This window comes from Carya illinoinensis, chromosome 8 (genome assembly GCF_018687715.1).
Source record: "Carya illinoinensis cultivar Pawnee chromosome 8, C.illinoinensisPawnee_v1, whole genome shotgun sequence".
Taxonomy (NCBI): domain Eukaryota; kingdom Viridiplantae; phylum Streptophyta; class Magnoliopsida; order Fagales; family Juglandaceae; genus Carya; species Carya illinoinensis.
In genome coordinates, this window is record NC_056759.1 from 4,868,748 (window position 1) to 4,886,784 (window position 18,037).

General features: G+C 33.5%; 2 protein-coding genes across 4 annotated transcripts; both read left to right on the plus strand.

The window, feature by feature from the left end:
- Positions 1–7,509: 7,509 nt before the first annotated feature.
- LOC122318082 (RNA-binding protein 38-like) lies at positions 7,510–11,533 on the plus strand. 2 transcript variants are annotated; one of them, XM_043135214.1, is made up of 6 exons: positions 7,510–8,158; positions 8,286–8,409; positions 8,560–8,695; positions 9,993–10,029; positions 10,151–10,370; positions 11,346–11,533. In XM_043135214.1, exons 1-6 carry the CDS (start codon positions 7,919–7,921, stop codon positions 11,426–11,428), a joined length of 840 nt encoding a protein of 279 aa, XP_042991148.1. In that variant the 5' UTR covers positions 7,510–7,918; the 3' UTR covers positions 11,429–11,533. The 2 variants fall into 2 exon arrangements, with proteins under 2 accessions (XP_042991148.1, XP_042991149.1); XM_043135215.1 differs by having other exon boundaries at positions 7,514–8,158; positions 11,352–11,533.
- Positions 11,534–14,057: 2,524 nt separating this feature from the next.
- On the plus strand, positions 14,058–15,581 carry LOC122274135 (protein TRANSPARENT TESTA 1). 2 transcript variants are annotated; one of them, XM_043083101.1, is made up of 3 exons: positions 14,060–14,587; positions 14,690–15,086; positions 15,335–15,581. In XM_043083101.1, exons 1-2 carry the CDS (start codon positions 14,183–14,185, stop codon positions 15,080–15,082), a joined length of 798 nt encoding a protein of 265 aa, XP_042939035.1. In that variant the 5' UTR covers positions 14,060–14,182; the 3' UTR covers positions 15,083–15,086; positions 15,335–15,581. The 2 variants fall into 2 exon arrangements, with proteins under 2 accessions (XP_042939036.1, XP_042939035.1); XM_043083102.1 differs by lacking the exon at positions 15,335–15,581 and having other exon boundaries at positions 14,058–14,587; positions 14,690–15,269.
- Positions 15,582–18,037: the final 2,456 nt, after the last annotated feature.

The window sequence follows — 18,037 nt, forward strand, 5'->3', positions numbered from 1 at the left end:
GAGGTAATAAACAGAAGTACTCGTCTTTTAGTTTTTCAATCCCATGCATAAATAATGCACCGACCATATTCTTAATCACAACCCAACCCCGAAAATGATCATACCCCCCGGGGGGCGGGGGGCGGGGGGCGGGGGGGAAGAGAACCAGAAAATTAGGTAAATATATATAGAAAGATTAAAAAAACATAAAGAGGCCAGTAGCTTATAATAATTGGCTCAACACATGTATGGGTGAATACAATCGCCATTCCTGGTCCATACCATTGAAAGGGTATAACACATCATTAAAATCAGCAAAAAATCATAGGCAGAGAGCCAGATATTACCTTTCACTGCAATTCTTGCCATCATCAAGATCATCATGAAGCTGCTAGCATGCATGCATGCTCTGTCAACACTTTTGTCATGACTACGCCACCAATCTTTGGCATCCATATCCACGGGTAAAAGCGACGTAGCATGTTCGTGATAAGGGTGGTGGGCCGGTGGCAGTTATATTAATTGTAGATAGCAGGAGTAGAGCCCCATAACCATATATAATGAGGCAAGCGAAGGCAACGGAGGTCATTGAATTTTGGATTTATCGGCATGGGAACTGTGTATGATCCCAAAATGCATGTTATCTATATATGCGAAGTCCAGTTATTTGGTACCTAGCTAGTACTCTTCACATGCAAATTCGATCCACTTCCAGATAAATCTTGTAAGGCCTGGCATGCAGCACGCACAGTGTTAGCTATTGCAAGCTTTCGGCCGAAAACGTTGCCACACTAGCTTGCAAACAAATTTCCCTCAAAGAGTCAAATTCATGTTATCCAAATTAAAAGACTTAAGTATGATATATATATTAAATGGGTTTTACAACATTTATTTCTCATTTAATACTACTGTCTCTAATACTATAGGAAAATTTCATACACCATACTACTATCCTACTTACATTCCGCTAAGTAAGATGTGACACATTTATCACCATTGAATGATCATTTATCACATACTTCTTTATCATCAAATCGTGATAAATGAGCATCATATATAGTAGGATGAAAGTAAGATAGTGGTGTAGTATATAGTATTACTCATTCGGATAACATAAGAAGACCTTGATCTGTAGTTTGCATATATCCCCTTGAATAATTCCAAGCACATATCATTGCTGCAAAAATTTCATGCACACAGATTACTAATTCAAAGTCTCGTGATCAACCCATTGTAATTAAAATGCTGATTCTCTGACATTTGTGGTTACAACACATGAATTCACTCACATGCCAACTATATATGTACACATCTATTTGAGGTTCGGTAGTAATTAGGAGCTGTTCAGTCAATTTCTCTGCAATGACGGGAATCTTAGAGGTTATAAATACTAAGAAATTAAGAATGCATTGTCCAGAGAATAGGCATTAAATTATTAATTAACTTGAATAGAGATGTCTCATAACCATAAAAGCAACATAGTCAATAAATAATGCATGTGTTTCACCAACCACGTGCAACAAGATTAATGCCAAAGAGAGGAAAATCAATTTAAAGGGAAAAAAAAAGACGTCTCATAATAATTATATGTATTGAATGAACGAATATCACTGGGATAGTGCAATCTTTTTAAAAGAGAAATGTCATTTGAAGTTTTAAAACACTACTTTTTTTTATAAAAAAATAAATAAATTTGGGACTTACAATGAATTTTTTTTAATAATAGATCTCATTTTTTTAAAGGAATGTATGAGCTTTACGCACCTAAAACTATATCTAGTATTACTTCTTTTAGAACTGGATTTAATAAAGTACATTTACCTTTTAAGGTCATTACACATCATGTTGAGGAAGCCGAGTAATGAAAGAAAATGACATATTCTGTCTCCAGCAAGTCATATTCTTTAATAGAAAGTTGGGTTTTTGTCACTTCTTTGCTAGTGTCCGCCTGGACCGCCTCAATCTATTTCAAATTAATTATTGATGTAATTTCTTATTTTTTTAACTTTTCTTAAAAATTTAAACTCATCTTAATTTATTTCATATATTTAAACACATATCTCAACCTATTTATGTTCAAATATATCTCAATAACTTACAAAATATTATTATTTATAAATCTACTCAAACCACTATATACAAATCAACTCAAACTATCTAAAATCACCTCAACATCTAAACCAGCCTACCCTCTCCAACAATAGGACCACATGCGGTGGAAGTCCAGGGCGTGAGGAAGTTTTGGTTCATCGGGGGAATCCGAAATTTCCCGTACGTGCAGATCCCACGGTCCACCTAAAAATAGAATTCTTGCAACCTCTTTTCGTATGGGCCATTGTCAAGAACCCATAAAGTCTCCGCCCTTTGGGTCTAGTCTTATAAAGCTTGTCATCCGCCCACTCAATCTGAAATGAGAGAGCCCGGGTTTTGTGCCATTTTTGGAACTCAGCCATCTTGATTCTTGAACCGTCCCTACAAAATAATGCAGTATTTTGAAAATATTTCATCACTACTTTTTATTATTATTTATTAATATTTAATATTTTATTTTTTTATTACTCTTTTACTATTATTCACAAAATATCTAAAATCATTTCACTACTTAAACACAAATTAAGACTTGTTTGAAAAGTGAGACGATCTCGTATTATCTTAAAATTTCTCATAATTTTATTCTCAAACATCATTTCAATATAAATATTTTTCAATTTCAAATTTTTAACATTTTATCTAATCATTACCTAATTATTACAAATTTCTTAAACTTCTAAAAAACACAAAATTATATTGTTTTTTCATATTTCAAAACAAAAATTATATTAAAATTTTATATTCTAACAATATTTTGACTTTATTATATTTTATTCAACCTTTTATTTCTTATTTTCTAAAACCTAATAAAACACATTAACTCAAACAATTTTAATATTATTTACAAACTATTTCACTATTATTATTTACAAAATTATTTCTCATCTCACTTCTCAAACATGTCCTCAGAGTATTCATATTGGCCTCCCTATATTATTTGCCAAATTTTAGTCAAACATGTATTCTATATTTTAACTACTCACTTTTCTAAAACCTCATACATCTCATACTCTCTATTTTTTCTCTATTTTACTAAAATAATCATTCTTTATTATGTTTTAAACTCATTTCTTTTCAACATTTTTTAGACAAGAATTATGTATTTTCGTCATGTTTTCAATTCTTTATCTCCAACGATCATTTTTTAAAAACATAAATGTCAGTAGAAAAAAATAAGTTATAAAATAGACAAAAAAAATTATTAACATATTTTGTAGGAAAAAACATTTAAAAGAAGCAGAATAGAAAATAAAAAATAAAAAATAAAAATAAAGTAAGTATGCCTTTGCTACAAAGGCTCAGATTTTGGCTCAAAAGTCTTTGTAGGGGCAGGATGAGATAGTTTAGATCAATTGATTTTTAGAATTGTTTAACATAGCTACGCTTATTATAAATAATTCTAATATATGATATAAAATTATATCATCTTATAAATTAATTTTTATAATATCTTTGACTTTGATGAAAGAGCAGTGCTACATCTATCGAGAATGTAGTATGAGCTCTATTCCGAGAAAGAATAAAAGTTTTTTTTTTTTATATTCTTTTATATTTTTAGATTTTAAAAAAAAAAATTTACAATATCATTAATTTTTTTTTTCTTTGAATCGGGTCCCAATCCATTCCTCGGTGAGCATATAGCATTTGAAAAAATCTAATTACAAGCATACTTGTGCATTAATATGTGCACTAATTTATTATGATTGGTCAAAAAGTAGATTTTATTGAAAACAATATTAATTTAAATTTTAAATATAAAAGAATTAGTATTGATACGTAGATTAGTACATAACTTTACTTATATGTAGTAAAACTCGTACCATTTTTGTTAACGAAAGCATATGCACTTCACATCTAAAAACCCTAACTTTTCTGATCGACCCTACGTCAAGTAACAATGGAAGGGCTTTAAGGCCCACAGTTGCGTTAAAGTCCATTTATCATGGCCCGTCAAAACTCTCTCAAATAGGGCCCAGTTCTTTATTTTCACTGCCTCCTCCTCCTCCTCCCTTCTCCCAGATTGCCACCGGGTAAAATATAAAAGGGAAAAAAGATAAAAATAAAGACTAAAGAAAGAGAAACCAAAAAGAAAACAAAAAAAAAAAAAAAAAAATCTGGCAGAGAGAAATGTGCAATAAAACCACACACCTATAAGACCATAAACATGAGTTAGCCTGTGGGTGAACAATTCAAATCTTATCGGTGACAATTAGCATCAAATATTAAACGACTAGCTCCTTGTTTTTTTTTTTTTAAAAAACAATTAAGCATATAAGATATGGAGATTATGCACTTAAACATGGAAGATTGGGTCTTCGAGCAACATGTTTCGTATGCATATATATAGCTTGGAGAGGTATATACATTATAAAAAAAAAAAAAGATTATTTGTGACAAATTATATGAAATGAAAATAATTATTTGATATTAAAACAGATTTATTTTAATAAAAAATAATTATTTTTACAAAAAATAACTTGAACACAATTTTCTTTTACAGTGATATATGGGCCTAAAATTTCTCCCGAGACTGTTTATTAATTAATTTTGGGAATCGTATGGTTTTGGCCCTTGGGGTAGTTGCATATAAATAAGTTTAGGCTAAACAAGAGGTGTAATCGGTAGAGTAGAAAAAGAAAGAAGCAGAAGATCTGTCAAAGGTACAGCATTTCAGGTTGTCAATCATTTCATGAAAAGAAAGCCACCCAACGCAACAAACAAAAAGTCTTATTGGGGGGTTGAGAGAAATGGAGCTTTGCTGGCTAGCTACCATAAGTGGAGCACTTTGAGGAAGAATATTTTCCATTTATAAAAGCTCAAAGCATGAAGGCAAGTTGGGGTTGGGGAAATGACTTGCTGATCAATTCCTACTTTGCACAGAAACTGCAGCTTTAAATAGCCATCGATAGGCCTGCGGGTGTTGGGACGTTCTTGGGAGATTGATATTGGAGCCTACAAGTGGCATGGGTCTCTACTTGAATATAGGATTTTAGCTCTTGGTGTAAATTAAAATAGTAGATGGAAATCCAGCTCATATTTTTCAAAGAGTGAAAGGACCCATGTGGGAAGGAGGACTACTGCATGCCGGCCAGTTGAAAAACTTGTACAGATTTTATTCATAAAACTAGATCATGATGATCTTCATCTAGCTGTCTCCACGTCCCACACGCTGGCAAACAAGCTCTATAATCACTGCTTCTGCTCCTTTTCTCTTTTAAGTCTTACCGACTCTTTCTCTTCTTGATCTATATATGCTTGTGCTTATTACGTCACAACTGATCACAGCAAAAAGTTATATTTATATATAAATATACATGAATATCGTTCGTCTTATATGGTATAGAATTAGTCAATTTGACACTTCAATACATAATTTAATTCTGTCAGCCTCTTTGAAAAATAGGAAATACGAGATCGATATATGTATGGGATGACAGATGCAATTCCAGGAAGCAGGAATAATGAATTGTTCAAAGTCGTAGCCCCGAAGACTTTGATTGTCATTGTCAGGGTGTTATAGCGGGACAAGATATATATTAACAGTCTTCCATTAGCATATATATTATATAGGTGATCATTGACCAGGGAATGATTCGACGGAGATGGATATATACAAATCCATAGTTTAGATGTTTCTTTTTCATCTATCGTTGCTGTCCGTGCTTCATGATCTCATTGCACAAGATGATTTTCTTTCTATATATATGTCTGCGTCGATTGAGGTCTTGATCGATCCAGTACTGCACGCAGCAATCCTGCCCTCGTGGTGACGAGACGGCAAAGCAGCTCATAAAGCTGCATGTTTTCCAAACCCTTACAGTTCTGAATAGACCTGTTTTAAGTATAAATTAAGACCAATTCTCTGCTTCCCATGGCATGCATACATAAATTTTCTTTTCCGTAAAATCAACGTTAGATAATAAAATCATCCGAAATCCTTAAATGTATCGCGCACTCTAATTCCCAAGTTGTAGGATGGGTTGAAATTAAGAACAGGATCACCAAAATAAAAAATTAATCTTTGATAATTTCACTAAGATCTTTAGGCCTAGCTAGCAATTGAGACATTTTCTTCTAACCTAAAATTGATTTTTTGAAAATCTTATCAAGTACACGTGGAATGCTTTCTGCATAATTATTACAAAACTATTCCATCGTAGAAAATAATTTAGAAAATAATTGAAAAATGAGATTTGGCATCCCGGTCGTTTTGACTGTCATATTTAACAACGGATCCCTCCATTTCTTTCCTAAACTTCATGACGTCTTCAAGTAGAAATTAAGTGGGTTATATAATATTTATGGAATACTTTAGGACTCACTTCATAGGTACAATTATTGTGTTTAAAAACTCAAATTCCATCGTGAGAATCTTAAGAACTATCAATAGAAATCAAAGTTCTTTTTCCAAAATTTTGAATTTTTAAAAAATTATCTTTATTGATAGTTGCTCATTATAATTGTTAAATCATAGGTACTTCCTAATGTTTTGAATATCATATCGTATCGGTTGGTACTGTTGGAATTTATTATGTCAGAATAGTACCCAGCACGGGAGATGTACGTGTTTCATACTGGGTCAAATATTGGTTATATCGGTGTGTTTCGATCAATACCAACCGGTTTTTAGTGTATCAGCCAATTCAATACGTTTAGGTTGATACCGACTGGTTGTGGTATTTTTGTAATTAATGTAAAATTCTAATTTTTTCTTAATTTTCACTCAAATTCACACAATTGAATATTCTTATCTGTGTTTTAAATTTTTAAGATTTGCATTGATGTTATTTAAAAATATAATTTATACATATATAATTAATTTATTCATATATAAATAATTCCGAAAATGTACTAATACCGAAATATTTCATTCTAGTACCTTAATCGAAACGGTTATAAATACAATATTCAAAACTTTGGTACTTCCAATAGAAGTCATAATATATAAATAATAATAGTTATTATTATTATTCTTTCACGCATATTTTGTATACATATATACCTTTCATCATTATACATATATAAACCATATAATTATATGGTTATGAGATCAGTTGAAGTCTAATTTAAATTCAATATATAGTGATATAACAAAAAAAAAAAGCTACAAAATAGATGGATATCAAAAAACTTAAATAGGAAACGAGGGGCCATCTAATAATGAGACGAAGTCCATCTTTAACGTGTCGCTGACCCCATCATGAGCACAAATATGGGCGCACATTCACAAACCTAGCAACCAATCAGCTGTCCTAATTAAAAGGTCACTTGTATATTTGAAATGAAATTAATAACATTTAGAGAGAGAGAGAGAGAGAGAGAGCAAACCCAAAAACAGCCATGGAGACGAACAAAAATAAAGTAAATAACTAGAGAAAATATGGGAGATAAGGGTAATTGACTGGAGGGTGGTAGGGTATAATAATTCAGAGACAGAGGGGCAGACTCCAAAGTTCATTAGTCATGCAGCTGTCATTCGGTTCTGCAAAGCCAACCCCCGCCTCTTCCCCTTCTATACCGCAAATTATCGTTTGCAGCTGTCGAATCTTTCTCTCTCTCCACTTTTTCTTTCCTTCCTCTCACACTTGATGTTCCAAACAACTCATCAAATAATGACAGCAACAACAATAACATCATAAACTATATCCACCTCTCGCTCTGTCTCTCTGACCCCTTTCAATAATTTTTTCACTGATCTGAAAGAGGGCGAATGGAGTTGGAGGCATATATAGAGCTCAAAGCTAGCAAAGAAAATGATTTCGACACAGATTAAGGTATAGCTAGCCTAGTCCGCTATCTCTTGTACCAAGCCTGAGGGCTAGCCATAAAGTGATATGCCGGAGCGTTCATGCACAACGAGGGATACCAGCCATTCGTCATTGGTTTTGATGATTTAGATGCCAATATGGCTTCCCCACAATACCGATCACAGTTCGGAGACACCACGTTTACCAAAGTGTTTGTCGGAGGCCTTGCGTGGGAAACACCGACCGAAGAAATGCGCAGATATTTCGAGCGGTTTGGGGAGATTCTCGAAGCTGTGATAATCACCGATAAGAGTACAGGAAAATCTAAGGGATACGGATTCGTAAGTACTTTTCCCATTTCCTGTCCTTACGCCGGTAATTCTACATGATATCGGGCGTTATAAAGTTCTCTCTCCTTTTCTTTTCTTTTTTTCTTTTTAAAAAAAATTTGTTTAAAATAATTATCAGGTGACTTTTCGCGACCCGGAATCGGCGAGGAGGGCTTGTGCTGAACCAAACCCTGTGATCGATGGGCGGAGAGCCAACTGTAATATCGCTTCGTTTGGACGACCCCGACCTTCACCGCCCCGAGGTCCATGCATTTTGTAGCTTAATTGCACAATTAATTATAATTTATAAGCCGTTTCTCCTTTTTATTACATACAGTAATATTGCTAGTCACGATGAAAAGTGAAAACTACGCACACAACAATTAAAAGAAATTAATTTGTTGTTAATACAGGAAGAAATCAAGGAAGTAGTTCTTACCAAGGACGTGCACCACAGCCACCAGAGCCATATGGTGCACTACCGTATAGCGGAATCCCGGCTGCCTTACCTCCGCCGCCTCCTCTTCCTGTCATTTATCCGAATTTTGGGTAAGCTGCTTAATGTCTCTTTACTTCTGCCGTAATATATATATATATATATTTATATATTATATATAAATGGTCCCCATATGGCCAGTCTATCACTTTGTGTATATATATGACCAGTTGGTAAAGAAAAAGGAGAGAGTGTATGATTTGGTATGAGGGAGGGTCTACATTGTCGATTCCTCGGCAGATGTGCATAAATCTAACGTGCAAGGGGCAGCTGCAATGGACGGGGCGACCCACTCAAACGTGTGCCCTCACCTTAATTAGATCAAATAATCATACATACATGTACTCACACACACACACACACACACACACGTGTATATATACATAGATGTTAGGCTGTTAGCGGTGGAAAAGTATCCTGAATTATCGAGAAAACAACCTTTTGTTATTTATCAGTTTCTCATTGATCTCGGGTGCTAGTACTACTTGTGATTAGAATGTTTAATTTGTGTCGTTAAGAAATGTCCTCATGTGCGCGGGCTTTAAAATTTTGGTTAAATATAGTATTTCTTGTTAAATAATAATTTAAAATTTTTTACTTTACAACATGATTTAATTTTAAAAAATAAACTTAAAAAATTTAAATTAATAATCATCAATTGGCTCTTGATCAAGCATTGACACGGCCTGGATGAAAAAGAAAAAATAAAAAATGAAAAATAGATATATGCTAAGTCAATTTTAATATAGAATAATGTTACGTACAGTTGTGGAGTGCACAAGCGCTGTGTAGTCGTTTTTAAAGAGAGATAGGTCTACTATTAAAAAAAGAATTTCTTTTCATGTAAGTTTTATATTTATTCATTTTTTTTAAAATAATTACATGTTGTTTGCACATTCACGACTATAAATATTATTTCTAATTACATGCTTGTCCCTTAGTGGTAACTAGCATTGGTACAAGCATGCTACATTGTGTCATTACAAACAAAATATTTTAAGAAAATATTTTAATCACAAAAGAATTACATAAAACGAAATTATAAACTGACATGATTTGATGATACGTCAGATTATAAAATTATTTTTATTATATAATAAATTTAAAAAGTCTCACAAAGATTTTTTAATACGTAGGTTTACGTAATCTATTTGTAAAAGTTATAATTTTGTTTTATCATTTCTGCTCTATCCGTGCTAAGTTGTTGCTTTATCATTTTTGCAACAGACAAGCTAAAGCTAGTACAACATGAGTTTTCCTTTTCTCCCGCTTAGAACAAGAAAAAAAAAGAGTAACAGTTTGCTGTATATAATCATTAGAGCTCATGAATGCAACTTCTCGATCTTGCAGGTATCCAACCTACGCGACTGGTTATGGCTACCACCAAGTTAGTCTCTCTCTCTCTCTCTCTCTCTCTCGATCGTAGCTTATGAATGACAATAATACAGCATGGTAGATGATAATAATTGTGTAACACAATATTGGTGCGTGGTATTAATCATGGACAGGCTCTATATAACACACAACTCCAACAGCCACAATACTACCAGAATTTGTACGGCACATCTTCTCCCTATTACTATGGTTTCTCGTCATCCGAATCCCCAATCAGGAGAACATCTTCTACAGTAACCCGGGGCCAACGCTCACCCGGATCCCTACTCCCTACCTATCCTTCTCCACCACTTCAACCACCCACTAGACATCCTGTTCCGTACGCTTCTACCGGTAACACTCTTTCTTTTCTCCATTCTTTCTCATAGTTCATGTTCAACGTCGAAAAATGATTTCTGCCAGGCTAGGTCGTACAAGTCTCATGCAACTAGAGTTTTTGGTCGCTTTCATTTATTTTTTTTAAATATACGAGACTTGTATGTCCTAAACTTATATCAACCATTGCTTAATCAACATCTTTCTTTTACAATACATATATTAATTACTTTTATATACAAATTCTCTTACGAAACGAGATAAGATAAAAGAGTATTGCTGCAAATAATTATAAGTCGTGTGTAAGCACATATTTAACTTAGGCTAAGTTTAAGTCGTGAGTCAAAATATCAGTAGTTTTTTATAATGGCTGATGCAGAAGACTTATGCAAGTTATGAACGTATAATTAAAAACATTTTACGTAATAGAATTTTCTTTACGATAAAATACAAACACGAGGTTTAATAATTAGGCTGTGAACGGCCCTAGCAGCTTGTCACGTGTCACTGTATAATATATAGAAAGTAGCTAGTCATAAGAGACGAGCGTAATTATAATTCTGTAAATTAACAGTGACTCCACGTGGTTTCAGTATGAAATTAAGATGACGGTTGATTCTAGAAATTGTCCTCTTTGTTGTCGTCGAAAAGAATCCCACATGTACAGTATACTGCAATTTGTTAATTAGATCATTCTGTGCATGGAATATATTCTATAATATTCCTAACATTAGAAACGGCTGTAGATTGATCAGATATCAAATGATATGAAATTTACCTAAAATAGATACATAAAAAAATCTTGATATGTATAGGTTAGGAGGATGATTTGAGAATGGAAATATATATATATATTTTAAAAGAGGTATATATATGGTAGATATAATGGGAGATCAAAGATTCCCTTGAGTTCTTGGTATATTATGGCGGGGGTTGAGGAGAAATTTTCAAGAGAAAAAACTAAGGAGGCAGTGTTAATATTTTCTTTGGTAGCTGCAGATTCACAGACGCAACAGCGAATTGTTTCCACAGAAACGGAAGCGCAAGTCGTTCCTTCAGAAAGTCCAAATAACTAAAGCGCTTTAGTCATTCATCAACAATATATACACATGGTTTGGCCACAAGTTTCAATTGTATGATATTGACAAGTTTAATGGCTAGCTATCATCTCTTTTTATTTCTGAAATTCTCCACAATTTACACGATTCTTTGGTAAAAATTAGCTGTGGCATCACTAATGCTTCGAGAGAGACTTCGATGATCTTCTGGATCGGCAATGGCTGGCAAAGATGGACTCGACTACCAAAATTTGGATTTTAATTAAACATCATGCCGGCCAACCTTAGAAATTTATCTTGTTTTTAGATATATCAGCTCAACAAGACATGATACATGGATGATCATATGCATATATGCATGGTTTAAGTCTAGAAATGCATACATGATTTAAGTAAATGATTGTGCAGTTCGATTACTTTTAAATTAAAACAAAAACAAAATAATAAAAAGAACTCTCGTGCATGCTTAGCTAATTGTGACTTGGCAGTGCAACACAGAGCCCAACATGATTTGTTGTCCTGCGTGGCTGAATCAAAATCCATGATTCCTCATGATGTCTATTCGATCTCGAGGCCAGATACGTACGTAGCATAAAACTGATTGATTTTCTAATTTCAACTATCTTAATTATGAATAAATCTTCTCAACCCCCAACATCCCACCTCTTTTTTATTTTTTAATATTTTTTTAATATTTTTTTTTGAATTTATTTTTTTTAAATTAATTTAATTATTTTATTTATTATTTATATATTAAATAATAAATAATAAATAAAATAATAAAAATTAAAAAATAAGTGGAGTGTTGGGGGGTTGGAGGGTTGTGTAGCATGACTCCTTAATTATTGGGGTCCAATTCGTAATGCATGTCTTCTAGCTAGATCCTTAGAATTTTAGATTGTTCTAGTCAACTAGAGACAGGTTCCAGTTTAGGACCGTCAACTGAGTCCAATGCATTCTAGCTACTTTCAACTTTTGATTAAAAAAATAAAAATGGTAATAGATCAAGATCTTTTTAAAGGCTTAAATCTCCACTATTATATTTGGATAATAAGATGAGATGAGAACTTTTCTAAACTTATCACAATTTACTTTTCAAACATCATTCAAATACAAAATATTTTTTAATTTTTATTTTTTAACCTTTTCATATAATTATTATTTAATTATTATAATTTTTATAAACTTCAAAATAAAAATAATATTAAAAAATTATGTCAAACAATTTTTTAACTATATAATATTTTCATAAGGTTTTTTTTTCCATTTATCAAAGTTCAAGAAAGTATTTTAACTCAAATAATTTTACTAATATTTACAAAACTTTGAGTTTTAAAATACTTTAAGAATCCAAGTGTTCAGAAGAGTCCACAATTATTAAATATTTAATATTATCCAAAAAAATCTTTGCAGACAACGATAAATATTGTAGAACTATATTTTAACACGAGAAAGTATATTTTTTCATGGAAGCGTAAGTGCGGTAGGGGAGGGACTAGCCTACTAGGGAGGAGATCATGAATTTGGATCGTATACGTACAAAAGAAATCGGGCCCATTTGTTGGGATTCCGGGCCTTATATTTCGAAGATCTGAGTATTTAGATAGGGTAAAGGCCCAAGGGAGTGCAGATAAACCTGTGGACCAAAATTTTTGATATACTATAGGGTAGAGGGTTCCTAGCCTGGGCGATCTTAATACATGTACAGACTACTTATATATAGATTATCATTAAAGTCTAATGGTAAGAGTACTGCACTGCATTCACATAGGATGTTGATGAAGTGAATTGCGATTTTAAATATCATTAAAACGACCAAGTACCACGGCAATGATCAATGTAAAATGTTGTCAAGAGTTATAATCACCTGCTCAAGTTGATATACATGTAAGGAAAATATTGCTAGTATGACTAGCTCCCGTGCCCACTTATATACTTTAATTTTTAATTTTTTTAATAATTAAAAAAGTTACTATTAGTAAATTTATTTATTTTTATTTTGTCTTAATGGTTAAGTATGTTTAAAAAATATAATCATTATTCTAATTCTCATTATCATATAATATGTCATTAAATAATTAAAAATGATTTATTATATTTTTCTCATTAACCTATCATTTAATACTATATTATGGAATAATAAGCGAATTATATTTTTTTTTCTCTAACATTGTCCTACACGCTAACCCACATCCACCTTGTACACTGTCGTACGTAATTTCCTCTCTTAAGACGAGAAAATGCCACGTGGGAATAAACTGCATGCGGGGAATATAAATGTGAGAATTAAACGTACGGAAGCGATGCTTAATAATGAAACGTCCACGTGCACGTCACAAACAGAATATAATCTTTTACCCACGCAATTCATCTCTCTCTCTCTCGCTCTACGTAGAACGATGTAAATGCTGGTGTTGACTTGTTGGAAGTTAAAGGCTATTAACCAGACTGAATATATAATACGTTTCCATAGATTTTCAACCCTCTGCAGCGCCAATCTTGCTAAATTCAGAAGCCATGGGCCAGAGGAATTAACTATTTTCCTTTAAATCGAAAAGTTGACAAACAGTACTCACAGCTGAGGATTATGACGCCCGCAGCAAAAGGCTCTTTTCCTTCAACTGCAATATCCTCCAGCCATCCTCTCTCTCTCGCCAGCTTGACCTTAAATCATAATATCTTCCGGCCTCAACCAACTCTGCCATCTCATTATAATAAAAACCACTTTCCGTTTGAAATATCATGAAGTAGTACTCGATCACAGGTGAGGTAATGCTAGTATTGCGCGCTAGTTCGTATACCATGAAACCGTTTGAAATTTCATTTAGCTTTCGTCTGTTAGCTACCTCTGATCCAGATCATGCTGATACTGAGCCCCTCAATCTTTTTCCAAGCGTGCACCAGTACTATACTGATCTTCATACCCCACCAGTGATGACAGTAGGAGATGAAAACCCGAGAGCATGCAGTACTAAAGGTAAAGAGGATGTCACCGTGGCCTTAAACATTGGCCTTCCTAATTGTTCAAGTGGCTCAATTAATCCAGATATAATATGCAATGCAAATATAGCAGCTAGTAATTATTTGATACCCACTCCCGAAGAAATAAACACTGGCTTCACTCATTTCTCATGCCACATCTGCTTCAAAACCTTCAACCGCTACAACAATCTTCAGGTGCAATTACTAATTGCTTTCATTCTGCATTCTTTTTACAATTTATACCATAACAAATGAAATAATATAGGGACATTTTTCATGCAAAAATCTCCATGGCAGATGCATTTGTGGGCGCACGGTTCACAATATCGAAGGGGCCCGGAGTCGCTTAAGGGAACCCAACCCAAACCGATATTAGGCATTCCATGCTATTGTTACGCCGAAGGGTGCAAGAACAACATAAGGCACCCGAGCGGAAAGCCTCTAAAAGATTTCCGAACTTTGCAAAACCATTACAAGAGGAAGCACGGGACGAAGCCCTTCGCGTGTCGAAAGTGCGGGAAGCTCTTGGCAGTCAAAGGTGACTGGCGAACGCACGAGAAGAATTGCGGCAAGCGCTGGCTTTGCATTTGCGGTTCTGACTTCAGGCACAAGAGATCGCTCAAAGACCACGTTAAAGCATTCGGTTCTGGTCACAACCCATTTGCAAGGCCTGTACCCGGAAGTTGTTGAGCAGGTACGTTCTTCATTATTTGGAAGTACTTTGCCTTATCCTTCCGTGTATTATTACCAATCTAGAACAGCTACGTCCATAGCTAATCATAAGAACCACATTGGATTAACAATCTTGATTGGTACAAAGGTCTGTAGCTACAAAGGCCATCGAAGGAGACTTATAATTATTTGCTTCAAATTACTATTTCCGTTTATCTAATTAGTATTAATTGGTATGCGAAGCTTTACTGTGGCTACACATTAATGCAGATCCAAACTCGCGTCGACTAAGGTATCGATGGTACGTACGTACGCTTATTGCACCGTTTTTGCTGGTCAGAAGTCACGCGTGCGAGCATATCATAGCCGAATTGAAGGATATGTAGCACATCCATGACTCCGGGAAAGTAAATAAAAAATAATCGGCGTAGTTATAGTCTTGTCACGAAGTGTTTTGCCTACTGTATTGATGTAATTGATTATGTATTAAAAAAATTTATGCAGCTAATCACATCAATGAAATGTACAGACAATACGTAAAAGTGACTGTATGTAGTATTATTCTTAAAAAAATTAATGTAATCAATCATATTAGTGGAGTGCTCAGACAATACATAAAAGTGACTGTGTGTAGTATTATTCTTAAAAAAAATTAATATAATCAATCACATCAATAAAATACGTAAAAAATATTCAAAAATAATTATACATAACATTAATTTTTTTCAAAAGAGCGGTGCTATATATAGTCCTCTCAAGAGGATTGTATTGCAGTCCCAATGTGTAAAATGACTCAACTGTCCCCATTTTGCAGTAAAAAATTACTACAACGCCATTATTTTCAACCTAAAGCAAAACAGACAAGAAAATCAGAGTCCTCTAGGTATGCTTTCTGCTTTCAAAGAGAAGGATTGGGTGAGGGGATGCGATGGGGACTTTTGAGATAGGGTGAGGGGAGGACGTTGGGGTGAAACGCAATGTTTCATTTATTAATGAAACATTGTCGTTTCATTTAGGCCTACAATACAATCCACATCTGTGGACTGCAATAAGAATTTTCCTTCCAGGAAATCTTTTGAATGATATTACTAGTCTTGCATGGGCGTGAGCTGTCTAAATATTTTATTTACATGAGCCTTTGTATCGAGGGCTTTGGAAATGATTTTGTTTTTTGTCTTGTATGTTTTGGAACTAAACTATTCTCTATTTTATTATTTTATTTATAAATAGACTAAAATAATTTATTATTATTTATAAGAGTAATACTAACATATAGTCTTAGGATATGCAAGTTTTGCATACTCATTTAAAAAAAAAAAAGTCAGAGCCAATGTATAAAAAAAAAAAGATTTTTCCATGTTGTAAATGCAAAAATTGGCCAGGATTAGACGACTGAATGATAAAACTTATCTTATCATTATATTTGAAATTGTTAGATGAATGTAAAATAATTATTGATTTATCTCTAAATAATATTGAGTCTATTTAGAACTCTCACTACAACATTTATGTCTTTTTGCGGCATTTTTAGTCTCAGCTAATACAACAAATTTCGCCGTTAATAATTATTGTTGCCCACTGTGTTTCGTTGCTACATGGTCGGTAGTACTCCGTCTCAAAAGACTTTATACAGCGCATGCATGAAGCATCGCAAATATAGTATTATTTTTGTCAATTTTGATCGCCCTAATAAGTCATCCAGCATAGACGCAAAAAAACATTTTTTGTCTGTATATTGCTTCAGTAACATCCATTTTCGTCGCCGTAAAAAATTTATTAGTGTCGTAAAAAATCTATTTATAGTGTCTCCCTCTTTGTTGCCAATAAGAGGATGGATCCTTATGCTATTTCCGTCCCATTCTCTATAGATCGACGCAATGGTCATTTACGGCAATAGTTTTTACTGCAATAACATTTTTTTGCAATCCAATTTTCCCGCTGTGAATGTTCTTGTACTTATCTAATTTTAGTCGCAAATATCATTAAATTCGCGGCAAACAACCAACCTTCTTGGTTGCAAATAGCAAAGAAATTCGTAGCAAAAACAATATATGGGTCACAAATGCCAATTTGTTGAAATATTCGCAACTGTATTTTTCCATCACGAATAATTTTGCATTCATCTAATCTTTGTCATAGATGTCAACAAATTGGCTGCAAAAGAGAATATAGAGGTCGCAAATGTCAATATATTTTTTACGTCGATAATGATTCTATTGCTACTATATTTTTCCGTCGTGAAATGTTTTACATTCATATCATTCTGGTCACAAATGTTGAGATATTCGCTGCAAATAACTAGCTTCTCGGTTGCAAATATGAAACAAATTCGCAGCAAATAACTAGCTTCTTGGTTGCAAATAGGAAACAAATTCGCAGCAAAGGGGGACATAGAGGTCGCAAATAGCAATATAATTTTTTACGTTGATAATGATTTTATTTCTACTGTATTTTTCGGTCGTGAAAAGTTTTGCATTCACCTAATTCTGGTCACAAATTTCGACATATTCCCTGCAAATAACTAGCTTTTTGATTGGAAATGGGAAACAAATTTGTAGCAAACTATGATATAGTGGTAGCAAATAGCAATATATTTTTACGTCCATAATGATTTTATTGCAACTGTATTTTTTCGCCGTGAATGGTTTTGCATTCATCTGATTCTGGTCACAAATGTCAATATATTCGCTGCCAATATATTTGTTTCTTAGTTGCAAATAATAAAGAAATTTGCAACAAACGGGGATATAGAGGTCGCAAACAATATAGTTTTTACGTCAATAATGATTTTAAAAAAAACTGTATTTTCCACCATGAATGATTTTGCATTCATCTAATTATTCTGATCACAAATGTCGGTATATTCACTAGACAAAAGTAGCGGTTGCTTGCCAATAGCATGACATTCGTAGAAAAAGTGAATAATTTGGTCACGACTGATTTAATGGCAGGTTACAAATATAATACTTGCTA